The 25,166-nt window shown below is 59.4% G+C and overlaps 3 protein-coding genes across 4 annotated transcripts; 2 read left to right on the top strand and 1 right to left on the bottom strand.

Annotated features, from left to right (window-relative positions):
* Positions 1 to 933: 933 nt before the first annotated feature.
* Positions 934 to 1,875, top strand: LOC126030237 (olfactory receptor 1I1-like). The gene has a single exon (XM_049788407.1). It carries the CDS (start codon positions 934 to 936, stop codon positions 1,873 to 1,875), a length of 942 nt encoding a protein of 313 aa, XP_049644364.1.
* A 3,447-nt stretch (positions 1,876 to 5,322) lies between these two features.
* SYDE1 (synapse defective Rho GTPase homolog 1) lies at positions 5,323 to 10,054 on the top strand. Of its 2 annotated transcripts, none has more exons than XM_049789284.1 (8): positions 5,323 to 5,511; positions 6,527 to 6,619; positions 6,711 to 7,405; positions 7,710 to 7,924; positions 8,387 to 8,513; positions 8,685 to 8,845; positions 9,301 to 9,526; positions 9,627 to 10,054. In XM_049789284.1, exons 1-8 carry the CDS (start codon positions 5,426 to 5,428, stop codon positions 10,028 to 10,030), a joined length of 2,007 nt encoding a protein of 668 aa, XP_049645241.1. In that variant the 5' UTR covers positions 5,323 to 5,425; the 3' UTR covers positions 10,031 to 10,054. The 2 variants fall into 2 exon arrangements, with proteins under 2 accessions (XP_049645241.1, XP_049645240.1); XM_049789283.1 differs by having other exon boundaries at positions 5,323 to 5,513; positions 6,349 to 6,619.
* A 588-nt stretch (positions 10,055 to 10,642) lies between these two features.
* Positions 10,643 to 16,124, bottom strand: ILVBL (ilvB acetolactate synthase like). Its single transcript, XM_049789285.1, has 15 exons — positions 15,951 to 16,124; positions 15,212 to 15,413; positions 15,004 to 15,131; positions 14,650 to 14,788; positions 14,461 to 14,572; positions 13,751 to 13,850; positions 13,561 to 13,658; positions 13,341 to 13,477; positions 12,383 to 12,517; positions 11,715 to 11,829; positions 11,468 to 11,637; positions 11,320 to 11,390; positions 11,181 to 11,252; positions 10,990 to 11,095; positions 10,643 to 10,904 (listed from the first exon to the last, which is right to left on the bottom strand). The coding sequence occupies exons 1-15, from the start codon at positions 16,083 to 16,085 to the stop codon at positions 10,726 to 10,728; spliced, it is 1,899 nt and encodes a 632-aa protein (XP_049645242.1). The 5' UTR covers positions 16,086 to 16,124; the 3' UTR covers positions 10,643 to 10,725.
* Between the last annotated feature and the right edge of the window lie 9,042 nt (positions 16,125 to 25,166).

The raw sequence follows: 25,166 nt of genomic DNA, 5'->3' as shown, positions 1-25,166 counted from the left end.
GGGACCAAGGGCCTCTGCTCAAAGTCTCACAAGGAACAGAGTTGAGGAACCATGAAAGCAGGACTCATAGATACCCCAAACCATAGATGGGTGCATGTCAGGTACTGCTGGGCTGGAGGGGAACCAGGCAGAACCACGGGATTGGTGCAGAAGCATAGCAGAGAAGGCCTCTGCCTTGCCTCCGGCTTCACGTATGGTCCCCTGACCCTGCCAGGAGTGATTACTGAGCAGAGCTAGGAGTAACACCTAAGCATCACTGGCTTCGAGCAAAACAAAAACAAACAAACAAAAAAACAAAAAACAAGGGACCGGAGCAATAGCACAGCGGTAGGGCATTTGCCTTGCATGCAGCCAACCCAGGGCGGACTGTGGTTTAATTCCCAGCATCCCATATGGTTCCCCAAGCCTGCCAGGAGCCATCTGAGTGCAAAGCCAGGCCACACCTAAGCGCCGCCGCTGGGTGTGGACCAAAAACAAAACAAAATTAAAAAAGAATCAGCTCAGTTCAGAGCAGCCTTTGCCAGAAAGTCAGGGTTCTGTGAAGACCTGTGGTCACTGTCCTGTCTGTCCTCCCTTAGTCCTCTCCTCCTCCCTCTCCTGGGTATGAGAAAAGAAGTGTGAGCTCAGAACACCCCAAGGTGGCACAAACTGCCCACCGGGTGGTATCCTGGCAAGAGCAGAGAATGCCCGCAGGACACTCCCTGATCTGGCAGGCAGAGGCTGCCTGCATCTCTCGAGCCCACAGATCACGGGGCCCTTCTGCATAGCCGGGACACAGAGCCAGGTCCCCCAAAGCAGTCCCAGCCCTGGGGCTCTATCCACACACCCACTTCCCCTTCTACCTTCTCAGTCACAGCCCCAGAGCTAAGGACGGACCCCCTTGTCCACAGCCCCTCCCAGCCTCCCTCTCTCCCCAGCAGCCACCGGCAGCCCATGGAGCCGGCCAACAGGACCCGCCTGTCCGAGTTCATCCTGCTGGGGCTCTCAGACAAGCCCGCGCACCAGACGCTCCTCTTCTGGATCTTCCTGCCCATGTACCTGGTCACGCTTGTGGGGAACCTGCTCATCGTCTCGGCCATCCTCACCGACGCTCACCTGCACACGCCCATGTACTTCTTCCTGTGCAACCTGTCGCTGGTGGACGTGCTCTTCTCCTCCACCACCGTCCCCAAGATGCTGGCCAACCTGCACACCCGCAGCCGCGCCATCCCCTTTGCGGGGTGCCTGGCCCAGATGTACACCTTCCACCTGCTGGGGCCGCTGGACACCTTCCTGCTGGCCGTGATGGCCATCGATAGGTTCATGGCCATCGTCTACCCCTTGCGCTATTCTACCATTATGAGCCCCCGTGTGTGTGGGATGCTGGTGGGGGTCTCCTGGATGATCCCCAACATCCAGTCCATCGTCCATACGGCGCTCATGGCCCAGCTCAGCTTCTGCGCCAGCGCCGAGATCCCGCACTTCTTCTGCGACCTCATGCCCCTGCTGAAGCTGTCCTGCTCGGACACGCACCTCAATGAGCTGGTGGTCTTCGGCTTCAGCATCGTCATGGGCTTCAGCCCCCTCATCATCACCGTCTTCTCCTACATCTGTATCTTCCGGGCGGTCTTCAAGATCCCGTCGGCTCAGGGCAAGTGGAAGGCCTTCTCCACCTGCGGCTCCCACCTCACTGTGGTGTCTCTCTTCTACGGCACCATCTTCGCAGTCTACCTGCTGCCCACGTCGGCCACCTCCGCCCAGAAGGACAAGGGGGCCGCCCTCATGTACGGGGTCATCATTCCTTTCCTCAACCCCTTCATCTACAGCCTCCGGAACAGGGACATGAAGGCGGCTCTGAGGAAGCTGGCAGGGAAAGTGGCCCCATCTCAGGCCTAGAGCTGATGTGCGCTGGGCTGCTGTAGGGTGGGGGACGGAGTTCGGGGTGCTCTGCTCACAGAGGTCAAGCCACTTTTCCACTGGGCTTCTAAATTAGGATTCCAGAAAACCTCCAGATTACATGGGTGAGATTAGCAGAGAAAAGCTAGAATTTAAATGCATGTAAGTGGGATAATGTTCCTACCATCTGCTCTTGCTAGGGAGGCCGCAGAGTTGCTAGAAATGGGGAGGTCCAGTGAGGTGTAGGAAACTGAGCAAAGAGCTTCGCAATTTAAACAAGAAATTTTCCAGGGGGGCAGAGAGAAAGTACAGTGGGGAAGGAACTTGCCTCACAAGTGGCCAACCCGGGTTTGTTCCTCAGCACCACATAAGGTCTCCAAAGCCCCACCAGAAGTGATCCCTGAGAGAGCTAGAATATTCTTGCAGCCCTGAGCACCTCTGGGTGTGGCCAGAATGAAAATGGCCAGAAAGAAAAAAAGGAAAGGAGATAGAAAAGGAGGAAAGAAAGGGAGGAAGGAAAGGGAAAAGAAGGAAAGGGAAAGGAAAGAAAGGAAGGAAAGAAGAAAGGGAGGAAGAAAAAAGGAAGGGAGGGAGGGAAGAAGGAAGGAAGGAAGGAAGGAAGGAAGGAAGGAAGGAAGGAAGGAAGGAAGGAAGGAAGGAAGGAAGGAAGGAAGGAAGGAAGGAAGGAAGACAAGTCTACTGACATGCAGGGCCTGTGCTGGTCTTTCTGGACAACTCTGCTGAGTGCAGGCTCTAAAATCCTGAATGTCTGCAGAGGTAGGTGGGAACCCAGCCAAAGGGAAGAGCCAGACCACCTGAGGAGCCATGTAAACAACAAGTTGAGGGACCCAGGCCCTACCCACAAAAGCACCATCCCACACACCCTGAGCCCCTGCCCTGTTCACCTCCTGAGGCCCCAGCCAAGGCCAGGGAAGAGAGGGGAAGAGAGGGAAAGAAAAGGTGAGAAGAGGGCGGGCTCCCTCTTGGGTCCAGCAAATGACAGTAAGGACCCCAGAGCTGGAACCTTGTCTATTTCTTCCACACGTTTCTTCCTTGGTCTTTTTTGTTTGTTTGTTTGTTTGTTTGTTTGTTTTTTGTTAGTTGGATGGGTTTTTTGGTTTGGAGGCTTTTTTTGTTTGTTTTGGTTTTGATTTCTGGGCCACATCCGACAGCCCTCAGGGGTTCCTCCTGGCTCTGCACTCAGAAATCACTCATGGCAGGCTCAGAGGACCATCTGGAATGCCGGGGATAGAACCCCGGTCTGTCCCAGGTTGTCCTACTGCAAAGCAAATGCCCTACGGCTATGCTATCATTCTGGCCCCTCCTCCCTGGTCTTTTACCAGAGTGGGAGCCTCAACGCTTTTCTGTGGAAAAACGAGCCCGATGTTCTGTATCAGAGAATCAGCATCTGGAAGGGAGGGGAGTGGAAGAGAGGGATGGGGCAACCAGTCTGAGGGGTTCCAAGAGTGCGAAGACCCAGAACCTCTGGCACAGACAGCTGCGGGATGGTGGGGAGACTGCGAGTCTGGGTTTGTAGGAAGCGGCTGGTCTGCTGGTGCTAATAAAAAAAAACCACAGCAAAAATCCAAACCGAAGGCCACAAAGCCCTGCGTGCTGTCGTTTGAGACAACAGCCACCAGAGGGCGAGGGTGTCCCCCAAGATCCCAACCAGGGCGCCTGCAGCTCTTGAACCCAAAATTGAATCCTGGGATCCCCAGAGCAGCTCAGGAGTGAGTGACCTTCCGCTGGAAGAAACAGCTTTGCAAAGCTTGCCCTGTTGAGCATTGAACTAGACATGGCCCTTGGGTGGGCTTCGGTCAGGTGGCATAGGACTGCCCTCGAGAGACATGATTTTAGGCTCAACTTTTAGCATTATTTTTAAATTTGGAGGCCACACTCATTGGTGCTCAGAGGTAAGTTACTCCTGGCTCTGAGTTCAGGGGTCATTCCTGGTGGTGCTCAGGGGACCCTTACAGGATGCCACAGACTGAATCCGGGTCGGCAGGGTGCGAGGCAAACGCCCCACACTGTGCTCTCGCTACAGGCCAGCTTTGTTTAGCTTTTTCTGAAGACCCAAAGAGTAAATATCAGCTTGGGGGGGGATGGGCACAGCTGGGGTTAGGGCGGTGGGGGGGCTTATCTGTGGCCAGCACATCGGAAACCAGCTTCAGATGCTGAAACCCATTTCACGTTATTGTGCTCAAGGCAGGTTTTTTGCTTCGCGCTGAATTAAAACAGAAATGCAACACAAATGAGACCTGTGACGCCTATCAGCCTTCCATGTTGTCCTCACCCAGAACTGTGTATTCAGAAAGGCAGATGGTTTGTCTTCCTTGGAAAAGGAGTGATACTGTAGAAGTGGACCCGGCAGCTTGGGTCTCAGCTGAGGACTGATCCTTTCTTCCCCTCCCCACCCCCAAAAACCTCATCAAAGCTTCTTCCCCTGATCAGGCCACCCAGCACCAGATTCCAAAACAGTCAGCCAAATTTTCCTCAAAGGTCCTGCAAGAGGAAGGTCGCACTTTTCGAGTCCTCAGCTGGGCCAGAGTGCAGAGAGTTTGTCTGCCAAGGGTCATACTGTGTGGCACCTCCCTGGGTCCACCGGAGTTGGCTCTCAACACCTGGGGACCCCGCTGGCCCCTGTGGTGCCTGTAATCAACAGCCCACTGATCCCAGGCGGCGTGTGGTCAGGGAGGCCCAGTTCTAATTCTGTATGACATCGGGGCCATTTTCAACAGCTCTACAGCTCAGAAGCCCTGTTAGTCCCAGCAGTCCCACACACTCCCCAGAGGTCACAGAAGTCCTAGGTGAGGGACAGGGCCACCCAAGGTCGGTGGTGGCCAGTGGGAACCTGACGCAGAGAACACACCTTCCTGGACATCTGCCACGGTGGCGGGTGGCATCTCCAGAAACTCAAAGGGCCGGATCCTGAGTGCACATCCTGGGACTGCACAGACCAGGTGGCCAGCAAGAAGCAGCCACGGATGGAAAGGAAGGAAAGTGGGCGATGGGGCAGAGCAGTGTGAGGGGCCACGGGTTAGGTGGGAAGCGGCGGGCCATGGTCCTGATGGAACTAGGCATCCTCAGGGCTTGGTTGAGCTCTGACTCTCGACCCTGCCAGGCGTGGTGAGGGAAAGTTTTCCTGGCACTCGGGACCAGCAGAGAGGGGACAAAGGGCCAGCTTGGGACAGCTCCTGACGGTCTCACCCCCCCCCCGAGTCTGCGGGGACCCGCCCGGTAAGACCACCAAAGGTGGCTAGGTCTCACCCTCCGCAGCCAGGGGAACCCTGATTCCGTGATGAGTCGGGGCAAGCCCGAAGAGCCGGAACTGTCGCTGCACCCTTGCGAAGTTCCAGTCCCCACCGGCGGGGGCCGCCCCAGGCCGTGCCCACATCCCCGGGTCCCTCCCGCCTGCCCAGGCGACTACATCTCCCAGCATCGCTTGCTCGGGCCGCGGGAAGGGGAGAGGGAAAAAAAAGTTTTTGCCAAGCATTCCCGGAATGCGCTTCCTGCGGGCGCGGGGCGCGCACTCGGCCCGCCGGGCCCCAGCATGGCCGAGCCGCTGCTCAGGAAGACCTTCTCCCGCCTGCGGGGCCGCGAGAAGCTTCCCCGGAAGAAGTCGGACGCCAAGGAGCGCGGTGAGCCGCGGACAGACGGCCCGGGAGGGGACGGCTGGGGTGGGGCGGGGTGGGGCGGCTTTGGGGCGACTCGGGGCGCAGGAGGGCCCCGCCGGCCTGGACCGAGATCCGGCCCGGGCACCCAAGGCGCGCAGGCTGCAGAGGGGCCAGGGGCGCCCCTTCCCTGCGGATCCGGGGCGGGCGGGGGTCCCGTCCGGGCGGGCCGAGCTGGGTGGGAGAGGGGCGCGGACCGTTATCCGCCGCTCGGCCGGGGATGCCAGCACCGCGGGCTGGGGAGCTCGGGAGGGGGCCCGGGCCTGCAGGAAGCGGGGGCCGGGCCGGGCCGAGCCGAGCTGAGCAGGCGGGGTGGAGGCGAGGAGGGGCAGCGGGCCTGGGCCGGGCCGAGGCTCCCGGAGCCCTAGAGGGGCTCGGAGAGGCCGAGGAGGGGCGGCGGCCCCTGGACACCCACCGGACAGCAAGCAGCTCCAGGAAACGGCCCTGGTGCGCAGCGGGGGAAACTGAGGCACGGGCGGGGCAGGACTCAACTTCCTCGGCATCGTGCCGAGACCACCCCTGGGTCCGGGCCGGGCTGGGCGAGGGGGTCCGTGCCGGCTTGGGAAACCAACGGGAGGCCCCGGGGACAGGACGTCCGGGAGCAAGCGGGGGCCGGGTCAGAGGCGGCGGGCGAGGCCCGGGACCACGCATACAGGAAGCGGCCCGCGTCCGAGGGGCACAGCCGGGCCCGAGAGCCGGGTGGCGCAGAGGGCGGGAGGTGCTGGGCCCCAGGGCAGGGGGCCGGGCTTGAACCCCGGGCCCGGGCTGCCCGGACCTCTCACGGCGCCCCTGCCCCCGCCAGGCCGGCCCGCCCAGCCCCCGGAGCCCAGAGCCCCCGAGCCCGAAGCCCCGGCCCCAGAAGGGACCCCCAGCCCGGAGCCCGCGCGGAGCCCGGCCCGGGGCGCGTACTTGCAGAGCCTGGAGCCCAGCAGTCGGCGCTGGGTGCTGAGCGGGGCCAAGCCGCCCGAGGAGGCCGTCCTGGGGCCGCGGGCGCCCGGCAGCGGGGAGCCGGCGGGCGCGATCTGGTACAACCCCATCCCCGAGGACGACCCCCGGCCGCGCGCGCCCGAGACGCCCGCGGCGCCGCCCGAGGGCGCGGCCCAGGCAGGTGAGCGGAGACGCGGCGGGTCCGAGCCGGGGTCCGAGCCCGGGTCCGAGCCCGAGTCCGAGCCCGGGTCCGGGTCCGAGTCCGAGCCCGGGTCCGAGCCTGAGCGCCCCCTCCCCGCCAGGTGCGGCCCCGGGCAGCCCGCCCGGCAAGGCGTCGCGCGCCAAGTCCCCGGGCCCGGCGCGGCGCCTGTCGCTCAAGATGAAGAAGCTGCCGGAGCTGCGGCGCCGCCTGAGCCTGCGGAGCAGCCGGACGGGCCGGGAGCGCGAGCGGGCGGCGCCCGCGGGCTCCGTCATCAGCCGCTACCACCTGGACAGCAGCGTGGGCCCCGCGGGGCGCGCCGCGGGGTCGCCCCAGGCCGGCCACCGCAGCGACGGCGACTCCCCCGAGCGCCCCGCCGGCCCGCCGCCGCCCGCCGCCTTCCGGCCCTACGAGGCGGGGCCCGCGGCCCGCGCGCCCCCGGCCGCGCTCTGGGGCCGCCTGAGCCTGCACCTGTGCGGGCTGGGCGGGCTGCGGCCGGCGCCCGGGGCCGCCGCGCGGGACCTGTGCTGCCTGCTGCAGGTGGACGGGGTGGCGCGGGCGCGCACGGGCCCGCTGCGCGCCGGGCCGGGCTTCCTGCGGCTGGACCACACGTTCCACCTGGAGCTCGAGGCCGCGCGGCTGCTGCGGGCGCTCGTGCTGGCCTGGGACCCGGGCGTGCGGCGCCACCGGCCGTGCGCGCAGGGCGCCGTGCTGCTGCCCGCGCTCTTCCGAGGTAGGCGGGCCGCGAGGCGCGGGGCGGCCCCCGGGGTCCCGCCGACGGTCCCGGGGCCGAGCGGCGAGAGGCGAGAGGCCCAGGCCCGGTCGGGACCGCGGGACCCTCGAGGGGCGGGGCTTCCCCGACGGGGCGGGGCGTTCAGGGGCGCGGCTGCTCGGTGGAGGGCGTGATTGGTGGATTCCCGGCGGGGCGGGGCTTGGAAGGCTCGGGGGCGGGGCCTGCAGGCGGGGCCGGCCTCCCGCAGGAGTCTGGACCCACCGACGACCAGACACCGGTGGCTCAGCTGCCGTCGCGTCTGCAGGCTGCCAGGCCCAGCAGCTGGCCGTGAACCTCGAGCCCCAGGGGCTGCTGTATGCCAAGCTGACCCTCTCGGAGCAGCGGGAAGCCCCGGGGACCGCGGAGCCCCGCGTGTTCGGACTGCCCCTGCCGCTGCTGGTGGAGCGGGAGCAGCCCCCCGGGCAGGTGCCCCTCATCATCCAGAAGTGCGTCGCGCAGATCGAGCGCCGAGGGCTGCGGGTGAGTCCCGCGCCCCGACCCACGTGGCCGCCAAGCTTCTCTCCCCAGGAAACTCCCAGCGGGCGAGGTTCCGTATCCCAGTATCCCAGGGCGCCTTTCCCAGACGTCCAGCCACCCATCCGTGCTGCAGAGCCGGATCCAGCTTTCCGGGGTGTCTGACGGGGGAAAGCCTAGCCCCCAAGGACACACGACCCTACACTGAGGCCGGTGCTGCCAGCTAGGATTTGAGTTAATGAAGGCACATCCAGATGTGAGCCACCGCGGTTCACGCAGGTGTAGATGTGTTTAAAACGGCCAGGGAAGGCTTTGCAAAGGAAGGGGTAGGTGAGCAGAGGAGCCGAGCCGTCAGGGTTCAGTCGAGGAGGCAGGTGCCAGGACCCCACGACAGGCCAGCCACCACCTTCTCAGTTCTGACTGCACCTGGGCCAGCCCCCTCACTACCTCTTGCGGCTCCCACCCCAGGTTGTGGGGCTGTACCGCTTGTGCGGCTCGGCAGCTGTGAAGAAAGAGCTTCGGGACGCATTCGAGCGGGACAGTGCGGCTGTCTGCCTGTCTGAGGACCTGTACCCAGACATCAACGTCATCACAGGCCAGTGCACCTGCCCAATCACCCCATTCCACGCTCACCTTCAGGCCACCCCTGAGCCCCAGTGCAGAGACCCTCTTGTCCGGCCTATATTTATCCTCCTTTCCGGCTCCGCTGCCCGGTTTGACCTCGGAAACTCCGGGTGCCCTGACCAGATGGGGTTTGTCTCCACAGGCATCCTCAAGGATTACCTAAGGGAACTCCCCACCCCACTCATCACCCAGCCCCTCTACCAGGTGGTGCTGGAAGCTATGGCCCGAGGGCCCGCGAGCAGGGCAGCCTCCAGCACTGAAGGGACCCGTGAACTCCTCAGCTGCCTGCCTGATGTGGAGAGGGTGAGTTGGGAGCCCAGCTGGAGACCAGTACATCCGTTGTCCCACGCCTGGCCCTGCCTGGCACCGTTACGTACAGGCCTAGAAAGCGCTTTTAGGGCCTCCATCACCCAGGTGCGGAAACGGGCATCGCAGGTCAGTGAGGTGCCAGGGCTTCCAACGTGCACGCTCTATCAGACAGTCGGACGGTAAACCTCTGCACAATGGAACTGAAGTCAGCCCGGCTTGGCCTACAGAGCGATGGGTTCGAGTCTAGGCTCTGCCGTTCCAAAGCGTGGCAGCACCTCGGGCTGCTTGTCTCCCTTCCAGCAAATGGTTCCGGTCCTTGCCGAACACCTTCCAGATGGGACCCCGCGGACGCCCGTTTCCCTAGCCTCGGCCACCTGGATCTCCTTTCTCAGCGCCAGGGCCCCGGTGCTGCCGCCACCACCACCATGCGCTCGCACTTCTCTCCTCAGGCCACGCTGACGCTTCTGCTGGACCACCTGCGCCTCGTGTCCTCCTTCCACGCCCACAACCGCATGACCCCGCAGAACCTGGCCGTCTGCTTCGGCCCGGTGCTGCTGCCGGCGCGCCAGGCCTCCGCCAGGCCCCGCACGCGCAGCTCGGGCCCCGGCCTCGCCAACGCGGTGGACTTCAAGCGCCACATCGAGGTGCTGCATTACCTGCTGCAGGCCTGGCCAGGTGAGCCCGATCCCCGCCCGCCCCCACAGGCCCCTGACCCTGCCCGTCAGCGGTCCGCCCATCGGCCTCTCGCCCCGCCCGACCGAGCCCTTTGCCGCAGACCCCCGCCGGCCCGCGGAAGCCCCGGACCCCGCGCCCTGCCTGCGGCCCCGACGCCAGTCGCCGCTGGACTTGCCGCTGGCAGCCCCGGCCGTGGTGACGCGGCAGCGCGAGCGGGGCGGCCCCGAGAGCCCCCCGAGCAACCGCTACGCGGGCGACTGGAGCGTCTGCGGCCGGGACCTCCTGTCCGGGCCCGACTACGGCCACGCGCCGGGCAGCGACAGCGACAGCGACGAGGACGAGGACGGCGAGGGGGCCGGGGGCCGCCGGGGCGCCGCCCGCTCCGACGACGACGAGGACGCCTTCGAGGCCCCCTTCAACCCGCACCTGAACCTCAAGGACTTCGACGCCCTCATCCTGGACCTGGAGCGCGAGCTCTCCAAGCAGATCCACGTGTGCCTCTAGCCCGGCCCAGGCCAAGCTGCCTGCCGCCCGCCCGCCCCGTCCGCCAGTTTGTAGAGGGCCCAGGGTCAAGACTGGGCTTCGCTGGGGGCGCGGGTCTCCCCCTGCTGCCAGCAGGCTCCTTGCCTCCCCCGAATGGGGGACACCAGTTACTGTGAGCACCGCTCTTGCTGCTGCCAACCCGATCAGTATTAGCTTTGAGCACTGCACTCTGCCTCCCTGGGGAGAGGAGAGGAGAGGACTGTCCTGGGACGGGCGCCGACAGCCGAGGGGGCTGTGGGGCGTCCGGCCTTCCCTCCCCGCCCTGTCCCTGAAAACGTTGAGCACTTACTAGACCTTCCTTTCGGAGGGGCCCCACCTCCGCGTCAGGTTGGGGCAGTTTGGTACGGACCCTATTTATTGTCTCCGTGCGTGTGTGTCTGTCTGTCTGTGAGGGCCAGTGTGTGAATAGGTGTGGGGCGCGAGAGGTTCTGGAGACCCCCTGGGGGGGAGAGTTGGCAGGGTCCGGCACCCTCATGTGCCAGAGACAGGGCTCCCCTCGGGGTCTGCCCACCCTTTGTCACTGCCGTCTCTGTGGACAATAAACCAGTATGCACAGTCCGAGTGAAGCCTCCAAGGAGGGGGTTTATTCGGTGTGAGAGGGCGGAAGGCACAGCAGGATGGCCCGGGCAGCCAGGCAGGTCCAGGGCCACGTGGCCCTAGATGGAGATGGCGCCATCGCGGAAGTCAGTTTTGCCAATGAGGATGTTGACCACCACCGGGTGGCCCTCCTGGCACCGCTGCTGGGCCTCCCGAAGTACCTGTACCACCTGGTCCTCATTGTCCCGAGAGAGGAGCAGGCCCTGGGCCCCCAGACCTATGGCTGCCTGGTGATAGTCTGCAAGGGGAGAAGCAGACAGACGTTGGAGGGCGGGGCTTCAAGCCACCATCCCACCGCGTCACACCCTGGCCGGGCTGCTCACCACTGAACGCCAGGCCGCAGGCCACATTGCTGCCCAAAACGGGCACCTGCTCCCGAGAAATCTGTGTCCAGCCGGCATCGTTGCCAATCAGCGCTATCACGGGGACCTGCGGCGGAGACCGGGCTGCATCACCCCAGGACTGGGCTGCCGCCGAGCCCCACATCCCGGAGCCCCACGAGGCAGCTGCTCACCTTATGCCTGACAAACGTGTCGAATTCAATAAGGCTGTAGCCAAAGGCTCCGTCCCCAAACAAGCACCACACCTGAAGGGAGCGGGTGGCAGGTCACAGCCCACGGAGACCCTCCTCCCCCTGCCCACAGCTTACTCACCTCGGAATCAGGCCTGCAGAGTTTGGCCCCGAGTGCAAATCCTGCACCAACACCCAGAGTCCCAAAGGCCCCTAGGAGAGGGGAGGCAGGTGAGGGGAGGGCACCCCCTGCCCACACCCAGAGCACTGTGCCCAGACCTCTTCCTTACCAGGGTCCAGCCAGCATAGGGGGCCTCGCGGCTGCACCAGGTGAGCAGCGGTGCCCACAAAGTCACCCCCGTCCACCACCAGGACCGAATTGTCAGGCAGCGTCTCTTCCACCAGCTGCAGCACCTGCACGGGGTTCAGGTGCTGGGCGACAGGCCGCACTGCCTTCTCCCTGCAACGAGCCAGGGGCGGTCAGCGGGGGCCCTGCTCAGAGCCCCCGGCCTGCCATGCCGGGCTCTGAAGTCCCACCTGAAGTCCTGCTCCTTCTGCCGGTCACCTTGCCGCAGCTCCTCGGCCCAATCTGCAGCCCATGCCTGGCCCTGAAGCCCCTGCGCCAGCTTGAGCACGAAGGAGCCCACGTCCCCTGCAGGAGGAAGAGGACACAGCAGTGGATGGGGCTGCCCTCCCAGCCAGAGGGACCGAGGGGCCAGACACATCCCCTTCAAGACCTGGAAGAGGAGCAGCGAGGGAGGCCAAAGCTGGAGCAACAGTCGTGGAGAGCTAAGTGGTCTGAGCCTCCCACGGTGGGGCCCAGCATTGGGGCCACCCACACGACTCCAGCAGCTTAAAGGGTGTACAGGGGATGAGGTGCAGTGAGGTGGGCAAACTTTCACTCAGGGCTGCCACAGCTCCCTGCCCAGGCCCGTCCTTCCAGTCCCTAGTCCAGCACATCCTTCCTGTCCAGGGCCCTTTACCAAGCACCAGCTTAGTGGCCACCAGCCACAGGACAAGGCCAGAGGTGCCAATGCCGTGGAGAGCACAGCTAAGGGAGCAGAAGGAGCACGAGAACGCCAGGGTGCGAGGACACAGGAACAGAAGACCCAGCAGCCCCCAACTCTCCAGAGCCCCACTGATGGGGTCACCTGGGGTGGCCCTGGCTCCCCACCTGGGAGGATGTGGGCAATGCCGACACTGACCCTGCACAGCCTCCCGGGGCTTCCAGAACATGTCTGAGTTGAGCAGCATCTCCTTCCGGTCCCGGTTGACTGTGATGATTTGGCTGCTGCGGCTAAGCACGCGGCCGTAGGACATGCGAAAGTCACACACGGCTCCTGGGAGATGGGCGAGGACCAGGCAGTGGGCAAGGCTGGTGCTTTCCCTTGTACCCAGGGGTACCTTGTACACCTAAGAGCTCCCAGCCACCAGCAAAGGCCATGGAGCCCAACTCTGTCTGCCCTGAGAATGCTTGGGTCAGCAGAGTGTACGGCCACAGTAAGTGGGTGTCAGCCTCCTGGGGCCTGACAGCAGCAATAGTCCTTTGTCACCAAGCTCCAGGCTGGCTGCCCACTAGCCATGACCCGGGGCCCAAGGAAACAGGTGACAGAGAGATCCACCAACCAGCTGGGGTCACAACTCAAGAGCAGAAAATACCCATACACGGTGCCAACCCACAGCTGATACCCTGCACGGTGCCAACACCCAGCAGGGGCCATACTAAGAGGCACAACATGCTGCATCTGGCAAGCCTCAGACATTCCAGGACACGGCAGATGGCATGAATGCCCTAGACAATCTGCCCTACCACATGCAAGACGCTGGGCTGATGGGGCGGGAGCGATAACACAGCGAGCGGTAAGGCACTTGCACTGCCTGAGGCTGACCCAGTACCAACCCGAGTTCGATCATCGGCATCCCATTCATATGGTCTCCTGAGCCCGCCAGGAGCGATTTCTGAGCACAGAGCCAGGAGGAACCCAAGTGTCGCCAAGTGTGGCCCAAAAACCAAAACAACACCAACAACAAAAGACACCCTGCTGGGCACCTCTGTCCTGCAGGCCTCAGCTGGTCCTAGCCCGAAACGGGAGGCCCAAGAAGAGGCAGGGGACGAAGAGGTGCCCCAGGGGCAAGGCTCAGGGTCAGGGGGCCGAAACGCACCTGCCAGCAGGACCACATCAGCCTTCTTGAGAGCAGCGCTGCGGTTCTGCCGGATGTGCAGAGGGTGGTTCCGGCCCAGCAGTCCCCGTGACATGCCGCCCAGGAAGCAGGGGACACCCAGGGTCTCTAATGCTGCCCTGAGGGCCAGGCAGGACAGAGGTGAGTGTGTGGGCCCAGTCTGGGGCGGGCAGCAGGAGATGGATGGGTAGAGGCTCCTCACCGAAGCTTGTCAGCGGGCGTCGGGGGCAGCATGGCCTGGCTGCCCAGAACCACGAGGGGCTTCCGGGCCCGGCTGAGGATCTCCACACAGCGCTGCACCTGAGGAGAGAAGGGGCCACCGTAGAGACCACAGCGCCTTGGGGAGAGGCCGCCATCCCGCTGGGGGTCCTGGGCAGGAAGAAGAGTGTCACCTGCTGGGGGGATGCCTGCGGGATATCCAGGGGCAGAGGCCCCTCGGGTCGAGGCTCCCAGGCGCCAGCAAAAAGGTTGGCCAGGTGATTTCCTAAGTACCTGCAAAGAGGAAGAGAATCCCCAGGAGTCACTGGGAGTCACTGGGTGGGGGGAGACAGTGACAGGAGAGGGGCCAGACAAGGGGATAAGCTGCCAGTCAGGACCACCTTGCCTCGGAACCTCTCATTAGAGGTCATGACCCACCGGGACACCGGCCCTCAGGCCTGTGATGTAGCCCTGAGCTCACAGGGGGGTTCCGGGGACTGACCAGTACCCCTCTGCCCCCACCAACCCTAACCGGCAGAGAGGCCACCATGCCTGGCACCCCCTTGCCAGCAGCAGTGACCTGTTCCTGCCTTCTGAAATCATTACAACTCGAAAGAGATGAACACATGCCAACTGCCCACCTTCTCAACCACTCCGAAGCCCTGAGGACAGAGCCCTGGACAGCAGAGGCCAGACAGCCCCCAGTACGCTGTGGCCAGAAGGAATGGCTAGGGGTGGGCGTGGTCTGTGGTCCTGGGGAGGGGGTGGGCGTAGCCTGCAGTCAAGAATGGACTTGGGGCGTGGGCGTGTGGCCAGTTGCCAGGGGCGGGACATAGGGACACAAGGCGTGTGGGCCTTGGTCGAGGGGTGGGACTGGTGGGTGGCTAGAAGCAGGGCTGCTCACCATGACACCAGTTGACCCATGAGGTCTTTGGGCGGCTTGCTGGGCATCATCTCCCTCTGGACCCGGAAGTATGGGTACAGCACGTCAATGGGCAGCTCAACGAACACAGGGCCTGTGAGGGCAGAGGCTGTGCTTCCTCATCTTCCGACCCAGCCCTTGGGTCCGTCCACGCTCGAGCAAGCCCTCTACCTGGGGTGCCCGACTGGGCAGCGGCTATCGCAGCCCTCAGGGTAGGCACGATGTCGCACACCCTCCGGACGGAGGCACAAAACTTGCAAAGAGGCCGGAACAGAGACAGGTGGTCGATGGCCTGGAGTGCACCTCGGTTCTGGCAAAGATGAGGTCCAAAGAGTCACAGCTGAGCACCGCAGCGTCTCGGTGGCCTGCCATGGCACCAGGGTCCGAGACTCCCCCCTCCAAGGCCTGCCTCTCCCGGGGTCCAAGACTTGCCCCCCCCCAGAGTCCAAGACAGCCCTTAGGGTCCAAGATCTGCCTTGCATGGGGTCCCTGAGACCTGCCCCCCCAAACTCTCCCCTGGAGTACCTGGACTACTGTGCTGGCTGCGCCCCCCAAGAGCAAGATGGGGGACTGAGCGATCTGAGCATTCTTCACAGCTGTCACCGTGTTGGTGAGGCCAGGACCTGCCGTGACCGCGGCCACACCCACCGTCCCTGGAACACAGACCAGGGAGCTGTGCCCTGCCCCTGAGAGGCACCCGGTCCTGGCAACCCCCCACCCACTCTGCCCTCACCACTCAGACGGGCCACAGCATCTGCAGCGAAGACGGTGGTGACTTCGTGGCGGGTGTCAACCACACGGATGCCCAGCTTCTCGCAGGCCACCAGAATCGGAGAGATGTGGCCCCCCACCAGCGTGAAGACAAAGCGCACGCCATGGGCCCTCAGCACGGCCGCCACCAGCTCCCCGCCGTGCTGGGTGCTGCTCTTGTCCACCTGGGCCCAACGGGAAGATCAAGAGTATGAGGGCCAGCAGACAGGGAGAGGAGGGGCAGGAGGCGGGGGCTGCAGCCTTCTCCAGGAGCAGGTCAGACTGTCCTACTGGGACGATGTCCCCAGGCACCGGCTGCCCTCTGTGCCCAGTGTGGGCGAGCAATCGGGCAGAAGCCTGGGCTCTCGTCGCTAGAATGCAGAGCAGGCCTTAAGGCTCAGGACGCTCGTCCAATGGGGCCACAGCCGGCCAGGCGAGCAAGGGTGGTCCCAGCTGGCCAAGGAAGGACTTAGGAGGAGGCCGGGGCTGGAGCTCAGCGGCAGAGGACACCTGCCAGCGCGAGGCCCAGGCCGGACGCCGGCGGGTCGGGGAGAAGTCAGGCTGCTCGCGTGTCTCTTCCCTACGGCAAAGTCCGGGAGCCCCAGAGGCGCGGGGGCGGGAGGAGGGCAGCGCCGCAGACACCCGAGGACCAGCGGGAAGCTCGCGGGGCCCGCCCGGGCAGGGAGGGGGAAGCCGGGTCGCCTCCCTCCGCGGCCCCACACCTTGTGCGCCAACTGCCGGAAGAGCCCCAAGTGGTACGCGGCGCCCAGCAGGGCCGCCAGCAGCGTGCCGCAAGCCAGAAGCAGGCAGGAGGGGAGGAAGCTCGCCGCGGGGCTGGTGGGCGCGGGGATCTCCATGGGCGGGCGCCTGGGGAAGGAGACGTCGGTGCCAGGACCCGGGCGAGACGAGAGCCGGCCTCGGCCTCCGCAGGAAGGCGCGAGCCCGGCCCGGCCCGACCCGACCCGGAGGCCACGCCCATGGCATGGGCGTGGCCACGGCTTCCGGGCCAATCGCGTCCCGGGGTAAGCCACGCCCCTACACGGCACCTCGTGAGGCCACGCCCCAGGCGCCGGTCAAGACCCGGCGTAAGCCACGCCCCTTGCGCGGCATCTCACGAGACCACGCCCTCTCTGCTCAGGCCACGCCCTATCTGCGCGCGCACGCGACCCCTCCGTCTCCCCTCCTGCCCGAGGCTTCCGTCACCAGGACCCGCGCCCGAGGGTCGCCTCTCGGCGCTTCTCTCTACGGAGCCTCCCCGCAAGGCCCTGGGTCACCCCCGATCACGCCTTCACCTACAGGAAATGGCGCGGCCTCCAGAAGTCGCGGCGCCCTCCGCGTCACGTGACCTGCGGCGCGGCGGCGGACCTCGGACTCTCTTGGCCCTGCGGCGCCCCGTAGTCGGGCTCGCTGCGCGTGCGCAGAGCGCGCTCGGAAACACCCGAGACCCCCCCCCACCTCTATTGATTGGTTCTCATGTGCTGGAGGCCACGCCCCCACATGTCCGAAGCCACGCCCCCTCGACCCCCGGTTGCAGAGTCCTCTGGGCCCTGCCGGTTCCCGCGCCTTTATGCCTCTCTTGGGCCTGGACGGAGGAAGGGAGGCTCTTTGATCTTGTTTTCTTTCCTTTCCTTTCGGGTTTTGCTTGTTTGTTTCTTTGCGGCTCTGAGCTCAGCAATCACTCCTGGCAGTGCTCAGGGGAGGACCCCTCGGGGACGACGGCGATCAAACAGGGGGTGGGAAATCTCACCCCGCCATCCTTGTGCTAGGCAGACGACCTCCCCTCTGTGCTTTCGCGCCAGCCCCCGGTTCGTTTCCTTTGGGGGCCACACCCACCCTCGGAGGTTGCCTACTCCTGTTCTGTGCTCAGGAATTGCACCTGGCGCTGTTCAGCCCTATGAGACGCAGGAGATCCAGCTCAGCTCAGTGAAAGGCAAATGCTCTACCCTCTGTATTATCTCTCCAGCCCCTCAGTTTACCGTTTTGTGCTCTATTAGGAAGCTGCAGAGGGCCGGAGAGACCGCATGGAGCTAAGGCGTTTGCCTTTCATGCAGAAGGACGGTGGTTCGAATCCCAGCATCCCATATGGTCTCCTGTGCCTGCCAGGGGCGATTTCTGAGCATGGAGCCAGGAGGAACCCCTGATCACCGCCAGGTGTGACCCAAAAACGAAAAAAACAAACAACAAAAAACAAAGCTGCAGAGCCAGGAGGAACCCCTGCGTGCCATCAGGTGTGGCCCCAAACCAAAAATTGAATAAAGAAGAAAGTTAAATTTTGCGAGGCGATTTGGTTTTGGGTTTGAGGCCACTCCTGGTTGCGATGAGGGCTGTGATCAAGTTGCCAGCTTGTGTTCTGGGAACCTTATGTGGCAGCAGGTATTTTGCCTGGATCAGCTGTATGTAAACAAGTGCCTTACCCATGGTTCTCTTATTTTTGTAGGCCACCTGTTTTGAGTGAGGGCGATCAAGGGATTTATATGTGACTAGCTGCTTTTAGTGTGGTTTTATGTTTGTGGACTTCTGTTTTGTTTTTTACGGTTGTGGGCATGGCCTGCTTCCACTTCTCCACTTAGGTGGATGGAAACATGGGTCGCAGCCCTCCTCCCTCCTCCTGATATTACCTCATGCAGGTGTGGCTCCCACCTGGGAAACTCGCTGGAGGGCCAGACAGGGCTGTTTGGACTCCAGGAATGATGGGAACTCAGATGGCAGCTCACATGGGTGAGGGAGAATGAGCAGTTGGAAACAGGCTGAGGTTGGGCGCCTGCAAGCATGAGCCCTGCCAGGCACCGTAGTGATTAGGACACTGATGACATGTGTCAACACCCGCCGTCACACCTTGAACTCAAAACCATGGCACCTACACACAGGTGACTGATGAGGAAAGAATGCCTGGGAAATTCACTGATTCCATAGTGGGAGATTCTGCACATGACAGAAACATTCAAATGACACATATGACTATCTCCTATCTCCATGGTGGCATATGATACCTAGGATTTACTTTAATTGCTTGCTTTTTTTTTTTTTTTTTTTTTTTTTTTTGGTTTTTGGTCCACACCCGGCAGTGCTCAGGGGTGACTCCTGGCTGTCTGCTCAGAAATAGCTCCTGGCAGGCACGGGGGACCATATGGGACACCGGGATTCGAACCAACCACCTTTGGTCCTGGATCGGCTGCTTGCAAGGCAAACGCCGCTGTGCTATCTCTCCGGGCCCACTTTAATTGCTTTTTAAAGCTTTACTTATTGATTAATCGATTAGTTTCTGGGCCACACCCAGTGGTGTTCAGGTGTTACTCCTGGCTTTGCACTCAGAAATCTCCCCTGGCAGGCTGGGGTACTATATGGGATGCCGGGAATCGAGCCAGGTCCCTCCCACCCGATCACTGTGCTATCTCTCCAGCCCCAGGGTTTATTTTATTTAGGGTTTGGGGTCACAAGTACCCCTGGGGTGCTCAGGGATGCTTCAGGCTGAGTGGGCTCCTCCTGGCCGTGCCCAAGGTATCACTTGGTGCCGCCTACAAGTCTGCATTCCAGCCTCTGAGCTCTTTGGCCCAGGAGTCAAACCCAGGGCCTCATTCACACAGGTAAGTGCGCTGACTGAGCAACCGCAACGGCAGCTCATTTGTTGTCTAGCTGGAGTCTCTTGGTTCATCTCCTGAAAACTGGCAAGCAGTCCACACTCTCAGATCAGATTCTTTTTTGTTTTTGGTTTTTGGGTCCTGGCAGTGCTTAGGGGTTACTCCTGGCTCTATGCTCAGAAATCACTCCTGGGGGGCCAGACAGTGGCGCTAGAGGTAAGGTGCCTGCCTTGCCTGCGCTAGCCTTGGATGGACCGTGGTTCGATCCCCCGGCATCCCATATGGTCCCCCAAGCCAGGAGCAACTTCTGAGCACATAGCCAGGAGTAACCCCTGAGCGTCACCGGGTGTGGCCCAAAAACCAAAAAAAGAAAATTAAAACATAAAATTTAGGGGACAGAGTGATAGCACAGCAGCAGGGTATTTGCCTGGCATGCAGCTGACCCAGGATGGACGGTGGTTCGAATCCCGGCATTCCATACAGTCCTCCCACCCCCGCCTGCCAGGAGCAATTTCTGAGTGCAGAGCCAGGAGGAACCCCTGAATGCCGCCGGGTGTGACCCAAAACCAAAAAAAAAAAATCCAAAACAAAATAAAAAAGAAAATTACATATGTTTTGTCAGAGAGATAGCATGGATAGTAAAGCATTTGCCTTACATGCAGAAGGTCGTTGGTTCGAATCCTGGCATCCCATATGGTCCCCTGAGCCTGCCAGGAGCGATTTCTGAGCATAGAGCCAGGAGTAACCCCTGAGTGCTGCCAGGTGTGACCCAAAAAAACAAAAACAACAAAAAAAAATCACTCCTGGCAGGTACGGGGGACCATATGGGATAATGGGATTCTTACCACCGTCCTTCTGCATGCAAAGCAAATGCCTTACCTCCATGCTATCTTTCCAGCCCCCCAGATCAGATTTTTCCCCCAATTTAGGTTTACTACAAATAAAGAACAATCAAATAGTATGCAGGCTTTGGTTGCTCAAAATACTCTTGACTTTCAATTGACTTAGGAAGCACCAGGGGCTCGGGGCTCCAGGAAGTTGAGCCGGCTACAGGCATGAGGAAGCCAGAGGGTGGTCAGTGAGAGACGGGAGAGGGGCCATCGTGAACTCCGCTGGAACAACCCACAGCAGCTCTCATCAAGCGCCCCATTTGGAGCAAGCAGGCTTACCGCCAAGGAATTCGGCAACAACCAGGAGCACGGAGAGAGGAGAGCTTTCATGAAACAGACACAGTGGAATCTGAGGGGCAAGCTCTAGGGCCTGGAGCCACGGTGAAAGCAGGGTGCTGGGCTCCAGGTCATCGCCCCCTGGACTGAGCGAGTGTCGATGCTCAGCTTCACGGGTTCGGATTGGAGCCCAGCAATAACCCCTACGCATTGCTGGCTGTGGCCAAAAAGCAACAAAAGAAACTGAAATCAGACATCTGAGGGTCACCATTAGTGGGTATTAGCTGAAACTCCAGGAAAAGAAAACAAAAGTTTAACCAGAAGTGAACAGTTCGGGGCCAAGAATATGACCTGATGAAAAGCACATGCCTGGTGTGCCTGAGACTTGGGCTTCCCCCTGACACTGGAAAGAATATCAGCTAACAAAAGCATATTCAATGACATGCTCACAGGAGTAGTACACATTTAATTATACACTGCAGATAATGTACTTCCTATTGCATATATTGTATATTTGTTTGTGGGCCACACCCAGAACTGCTGAGTGCTGGCTCGTGGAACCAAAGAGATAACACAGCAAGAAGGCCTTTGTCTTGCATGCAGCCAACCTGGGTTTGATCGCCAGCATCCCATATGGTACCCCTGAGCCTGCCAGGAGTAACTTCTTTTTTTTTTTTTTTTTTTTGGAGGGGGGCGCATACTCTGTGATGCTCAATGGTTACTCCTGGTTATATCCTCAGAAATCGCTCCTGGGCCCGGAGAGATAGCACAGTGGCGTTTGCCTTGCAAGCAGCCGATCCAGGACCAAAGGTTGGTTCAAATCCCGGTGTCCCATACGATCCCCCGTGCCTGCCAGGAGCTATTTTTGAGCATAGAGCCAGGCGTAACCCCTGAGCATCGCTGGGTGTGGCCTTAAAACAAAACAAAACAAAACAAAAAAAAAAAAAAAAAGAAATCGCTCCTGGCTCGGGGAACCATATAGGATGCCAGGGATCAAACAGGTCTGTCCTGAGTAGCCACATGCAAAGCAAATGCCCTACCACTGTGCTATTGCTTCGACCCCAGGAGTAACTTCTGAGTGCAGAGCCAGTAGTAACTTCTGAGCACTGCTGGGTGTGGCCCAAAAACAATATAAAGGGGGGTTTACACCAGTGGGGTTCTGGGTTCTGAACAAAGGAACACCATTTTGTCAATGACCATATATTGTCAACCTCTTGGGCTTCATTTTCTTTAGCCTAAGTTTCTATTGCCACCACCTCAAGCTGCCTGGCCATACCAGTTAGCTATCTGTTGTTGGCTTTTTGTTTTTGCTTTTTTTGTTTTTGGCTTTTTGGGCCACACCTGGCAGTGCTTGCGTTATTCCTGGCACTGCAGTCATAAGTCTATCCTGGCAGGCTTGGGACCATATGGGATGCCAGAGATTGAACCTGGGTCTGACCCAGGTTGGCCGCATGCAAGGCAAACACCTTACCGCTATGCTATTACTCCAGCCCCTCATTAGTCTATCTGGACATGACACAGAAGCAGTAGGAAGGTCCTCTAGACAACAGCCAATTGTTTTAAAGATCAGAAGCTAGAACCTCCCTATAACCCCTCCCTATATAAACTGGCTTGTGACCTTGCAGGGGTCGTGTCATCTGGAAGACAGCCCCGACCAGTCAGTATGTGGCTTTGGCTGATGAAGTTTTGTTTTGCTTTACTCCAGTAGTGTGATCTTGTCCTTCAACTCTGGACCCTAATGTTCGGAAACTCACCAAGGATCAAACGATGATGACACTCGGTCACCAACATGGCTACCTCGGTCCCTCAAACATACACTGGGACCCCCTCGAGGTAGGTGAGGGCCTAAAGGTGATGGAGCTCTGGCGGGGGCCCAAGGGTGAGAAATGGGACGCTCCAGGGCCAGCAGACGTGCGGGGACACCCCCACTGCTCCCACCGGGGAAGGTGGGTTTGACCAGCATGACCATCAAGTAGAACACTGAACTGGGTTTGAGTCCCACGAAGAGGTGATGCATGTGTTTGAGTCTCACCCTGGGGTCTTGTTTATGAACGAAGCCTCAGGCTCCAAAACCAGGACCTGGAGAGAAGCAGGGTTCAGGAATTCCAACACTCGGACTTTCTGCTCCTAAGAAGGAAGGCAGCTTAGTGGAGGAAGACTGGAGAATGAGTCCACTGCATTCCCAAAACCCAGGCTTTTCTTAGCAAGAACCAGAACACAACCTAGGATGGAAAATGAATACTAAGGAAGGAGGGACCCAGTAATCCAATCACCAGGTAACACCCTCGGAGGAGAACGAATGCTGAGTAGGCTAGGACCCAGTAATCCAACATCTCCCCCTAATTGGCTTTATAGAGAAAGCAATTCATATCTCATGGTCCTAAGAAAAGGGCAGATGACTCTAAAAGATAAAGGGATTGGCAATAGTTTGCATAGGTGCAGCAAAAGCTGGGAAAATAGAAAAATAAAAAACTTTTGGCCTGTTTTAAACAGGGTACCCCTGCCCATGAAGCATCCTGACCTAAGACCAACTCCAGGCTCCAGGCACACTAATTTGTCTGACCCCGATGTCTTTCTTCATGGTCCCAGGAAAGGCTCTCCGCAATCATGGTTTTCATTGTCAGGTTTCAGCAATTGGAGATATTGGTGTTAGCACACATCCTGTCAAAGTCAGGATGTCCTGATGCATCTCCTGGTTTCATCTTACTGTTACGTGGCAAGGCCGGGAAATCTGCCTTCAAAGTAAGTTACTGCTGATGTCCAAGCCATAGTCAAGTTAGTGTGTTAGCACACCCTGGCACAAGTATGTGCCAAGACAGTTCCATTCATTCCTAGATGATCTCCAATTTCCCTAGATCAATCTGCTTTATGGTTTTCCTGTCACGTCAGGGTTACCTAGGCTTGGCTGATGTAAAGATGCAAAGGTCAAGTCAACAGGATGAGCCAGAAGGTGGCCTTGGGCCTCTTATCCTCTGTAGAAGTGTCCTGGAAGGAAGAGGTCTGTGCCATCCCTCTGCAGGGTTGGGACAGACTCTGATCTCCAGAACTTTTCTTGACGTTAAGAGCAGAACCCAAGCTGTGGCCAGTCGGTGCAGACCCAGGGTCCGTACTGGTAGAGGATCGATTCCTGGTGTAGGTGCAGATAAGTGTGCCGGATACAAGGTTCAAGGGTAATTGGCCGATATTCAAGTGAATAAAGCCTGTCAGTCACTATGGCAAATGTTCTGAGTGGAAGGCCCACTATAAAGAGAAATTACTGAGTTCTCATCCCTAGTGATTAATAACCTCTGGGGCCAGAGAGATGGCGTGGAGGTGGGGCGTTTGCCTTGCATGCAGAAGGACGGTGGTTCAAATCTCGGCATCCCATATGGTCCCCTGAGCCTGCCAGGAGGGATTTCTGAGCGTAGAGCCAGGAGAAACCCCTGAGCGCTGCCGGGTGTGACCCAAAAACCAAAATAATTAATAATAATAAAACCTCTTAGTATTTAATATTTTTCTAATTTAATGCACTTGTGCAAAAAGAATGATTCCAAGGATACTATTGGGGCCTAAGGGGAAGATAATAACAAACCAAACAATCCCTAACCTGGTTCTATCAAAAGTACAAAACTTCAAGGGTACTATTTGTTGCATTAAGCCCTTAGGATGTACTTGGATGGTGGATGGAGATGGAGGCCTTTCTATGCCATCCCAGGCCATGTGGCTCCATCCCCCATTAACCGGGGAGTCTGGGTCCAGGAAAGCGATGGGTATTGAACTCACTCACAGGCAGGCTTCCAGAGAGAGAACATCATTATTCAGCCCTAGCCAACAGATGTGGCTGCTAACCATTTACACATGCCATTCTTAGCTTAAGATGCCCTGCATCTTAACTCCTTTCAGCCATCTTCCCTCTGACCTCCATGCTGGCAAAGACCAAAAGCCCTTGGGTCAAAGCCCTTATCTAACCTTCCCAAGACCCCTCCCAGAAATGAGCAGGGTCTTGCAGGTGAGATCAGGTTACACAGGAAGAATGAGGGGATGAGTCCACACTATCTATACTATCTTCTAAGAATTTCTACTTGGAAATCTAAAGAGAAGGGGGGAAGCTGTAATTACATAATGAAATATACAATGAAGAATATGCTTTATTGTGTTTGTTTGTTTGTTTGTTTTGGGGCCACACCCATTGACACTCTGGGGTTACTCCTGGCTATGCACTCAGAAATTGCTCCTGGCTTGTGGGGACGATATGGGACGTGGTGTGTGTGTGTGTGTGTGTGTGTGTGTGTGTGTGTGTGTGTGTGGTGTGTGTGTGTGTCAAACCACAGTCCATCCGAGCGCAAGGCAGACACCTTACCTCTAGCACCACCACTCCGGCCCTAGGATAAAGAATATGCATATTGGGCCCAGAGAGATAGCACAACGGAGTTTGCATTGCAAGCAGCCGATCCAGGATCAAAGGTGGTTGGTTCGAATTCTGGTGTCCCATATGGTCCCTCGTGCCTACCAGGAGCTATTTCTGAGCAGGCAGCCAGGAGTAACCCCTGAGCACCGCCGGGTGTGGCCCAAAAAAAAAAAAAAAAAAAAAAAAAAAAAAAAAAAAAAAAAAAAAAAAAAAAAAAAAAAAAAAATATGCATGTTGAAGAAATACACGTAAGAAGCATACAGAGGCTGGAGAAATAGCACAGCAGTAGGGCGTGTGCCTTGCACGCAGCCAATCCAGGACAGATGGTGGTTTGATTTCCAGCATCCCAAATGGTCTCCCATGCATGCCAGGAGAGATTTCTAAGTGCAGAGCCAGGAATGGCCCCTGAGCACCGCGGGGTGTGACCTAAATTTTTTAAAAAAGCAAACAAAAAAGGTATACATATTCCCTAAGTGTTTTGAGGTAGTCTATGGAGAGAATAAATTCCAGATTACAACTTCAGTTGGCAACATAGTCTTGTAGAGTCTGAAAAAAATGGCTTAGAGCAGTCACAGATCAGGATATGTCTAGAGCCGAGGATATGTCAAAAGCCAAATTAGTCGATAGTGCAATGAAGTATAGAAATGAAATGTAGAAAGTGACCACTGGGAGCACATCAGCAGTGTGCTGGCTTCTTCTTGAGGATGACTCGCAGTTCAAAGACTCGAATGACTCTGACAGCAGCAGGAGCCAGAGTGAATACATAGAGCAGGAGACCTTCATGTAGGATGAGCCTCTGGAGAGGAC

This window comes from Suncus etruscus, chromosome 15 (assembly GCF_024139225.1).
Source record: "Suncus etruscus isolate mSunEtr1 chromosome 15, mSunEtr1.pri.cur, whole genome shotgun sequence".
NCBI lineage: Eukaryota > Metazoa > Chordata > Mammalia > Eulipotyphla > Soricidae > Suncus > Suncus etruscus.
Note: the sequence above shows the minus strand (reverse complement) of the source record. Positions and strands in the feature narration are given on the sequence as shown.

What these genes read in the sequence shown, in the direction of transcription:
- LOC126030237 (XM_049788407.1), top strand. Translation starts at nt 934, where the DNA reads ATGGAGCCGGCCAACAGGACCCGCCTGTCCGAGTTCATCCTGCTGGGG.
- SYDE1 (XM_049789283.1), top strand. Translation starts at nt 5,426, where the DNA reads ATGGCCGAGCCGCTGCTCAGGAAGACCTTCTCCCGCCTGCGGGGCCGC. An exon ending in GCTGCCCGCGCTCTTCCGAG is followed by an intron (nt 7,406 to 7,709) that starts GTAGGCGGGCCG and finishes TCGCGTCTGCAG; the next exon opens with GCTGCCAGGCCCAGCAGCTG. An exon ending in TCGAGCGCCGAGGGCTGCGG is followed by an intron (nt 7,925 to 8,386) that starts GTGAGTCCCGCG and finishes CTCCCACCCCAG; the next exon opens with GTTGTGGGGCTGTACCGCTT.
- ILVBL (XM_049789285.1), bottom strand. Translation starts at nt 16,085, where the DNA reads ATGGAGATCCCCGCGCCCACCAGCCCCGCGGCGAGCTTCCTCCCCTCC. An exon ending in CGCAGGCATCCCCCCAGCAG is followed by an intron (nt 13,659 to 13,750) that starts GTGACACTCTTC and finishes TTCTCTCCTCAG; the next exon opens with GTGCAGCGCTGTGTGGAGAT. An exon ending in GCCCCGGGAGGCTGTGCAGG is followed by an intron (nt 11,830 to 12,382) that starts GTCAGTGTCGGC and finishes TTCCTCCTGCAG; the next exon opens with GGGACGTGGGCTCCTTCGTG.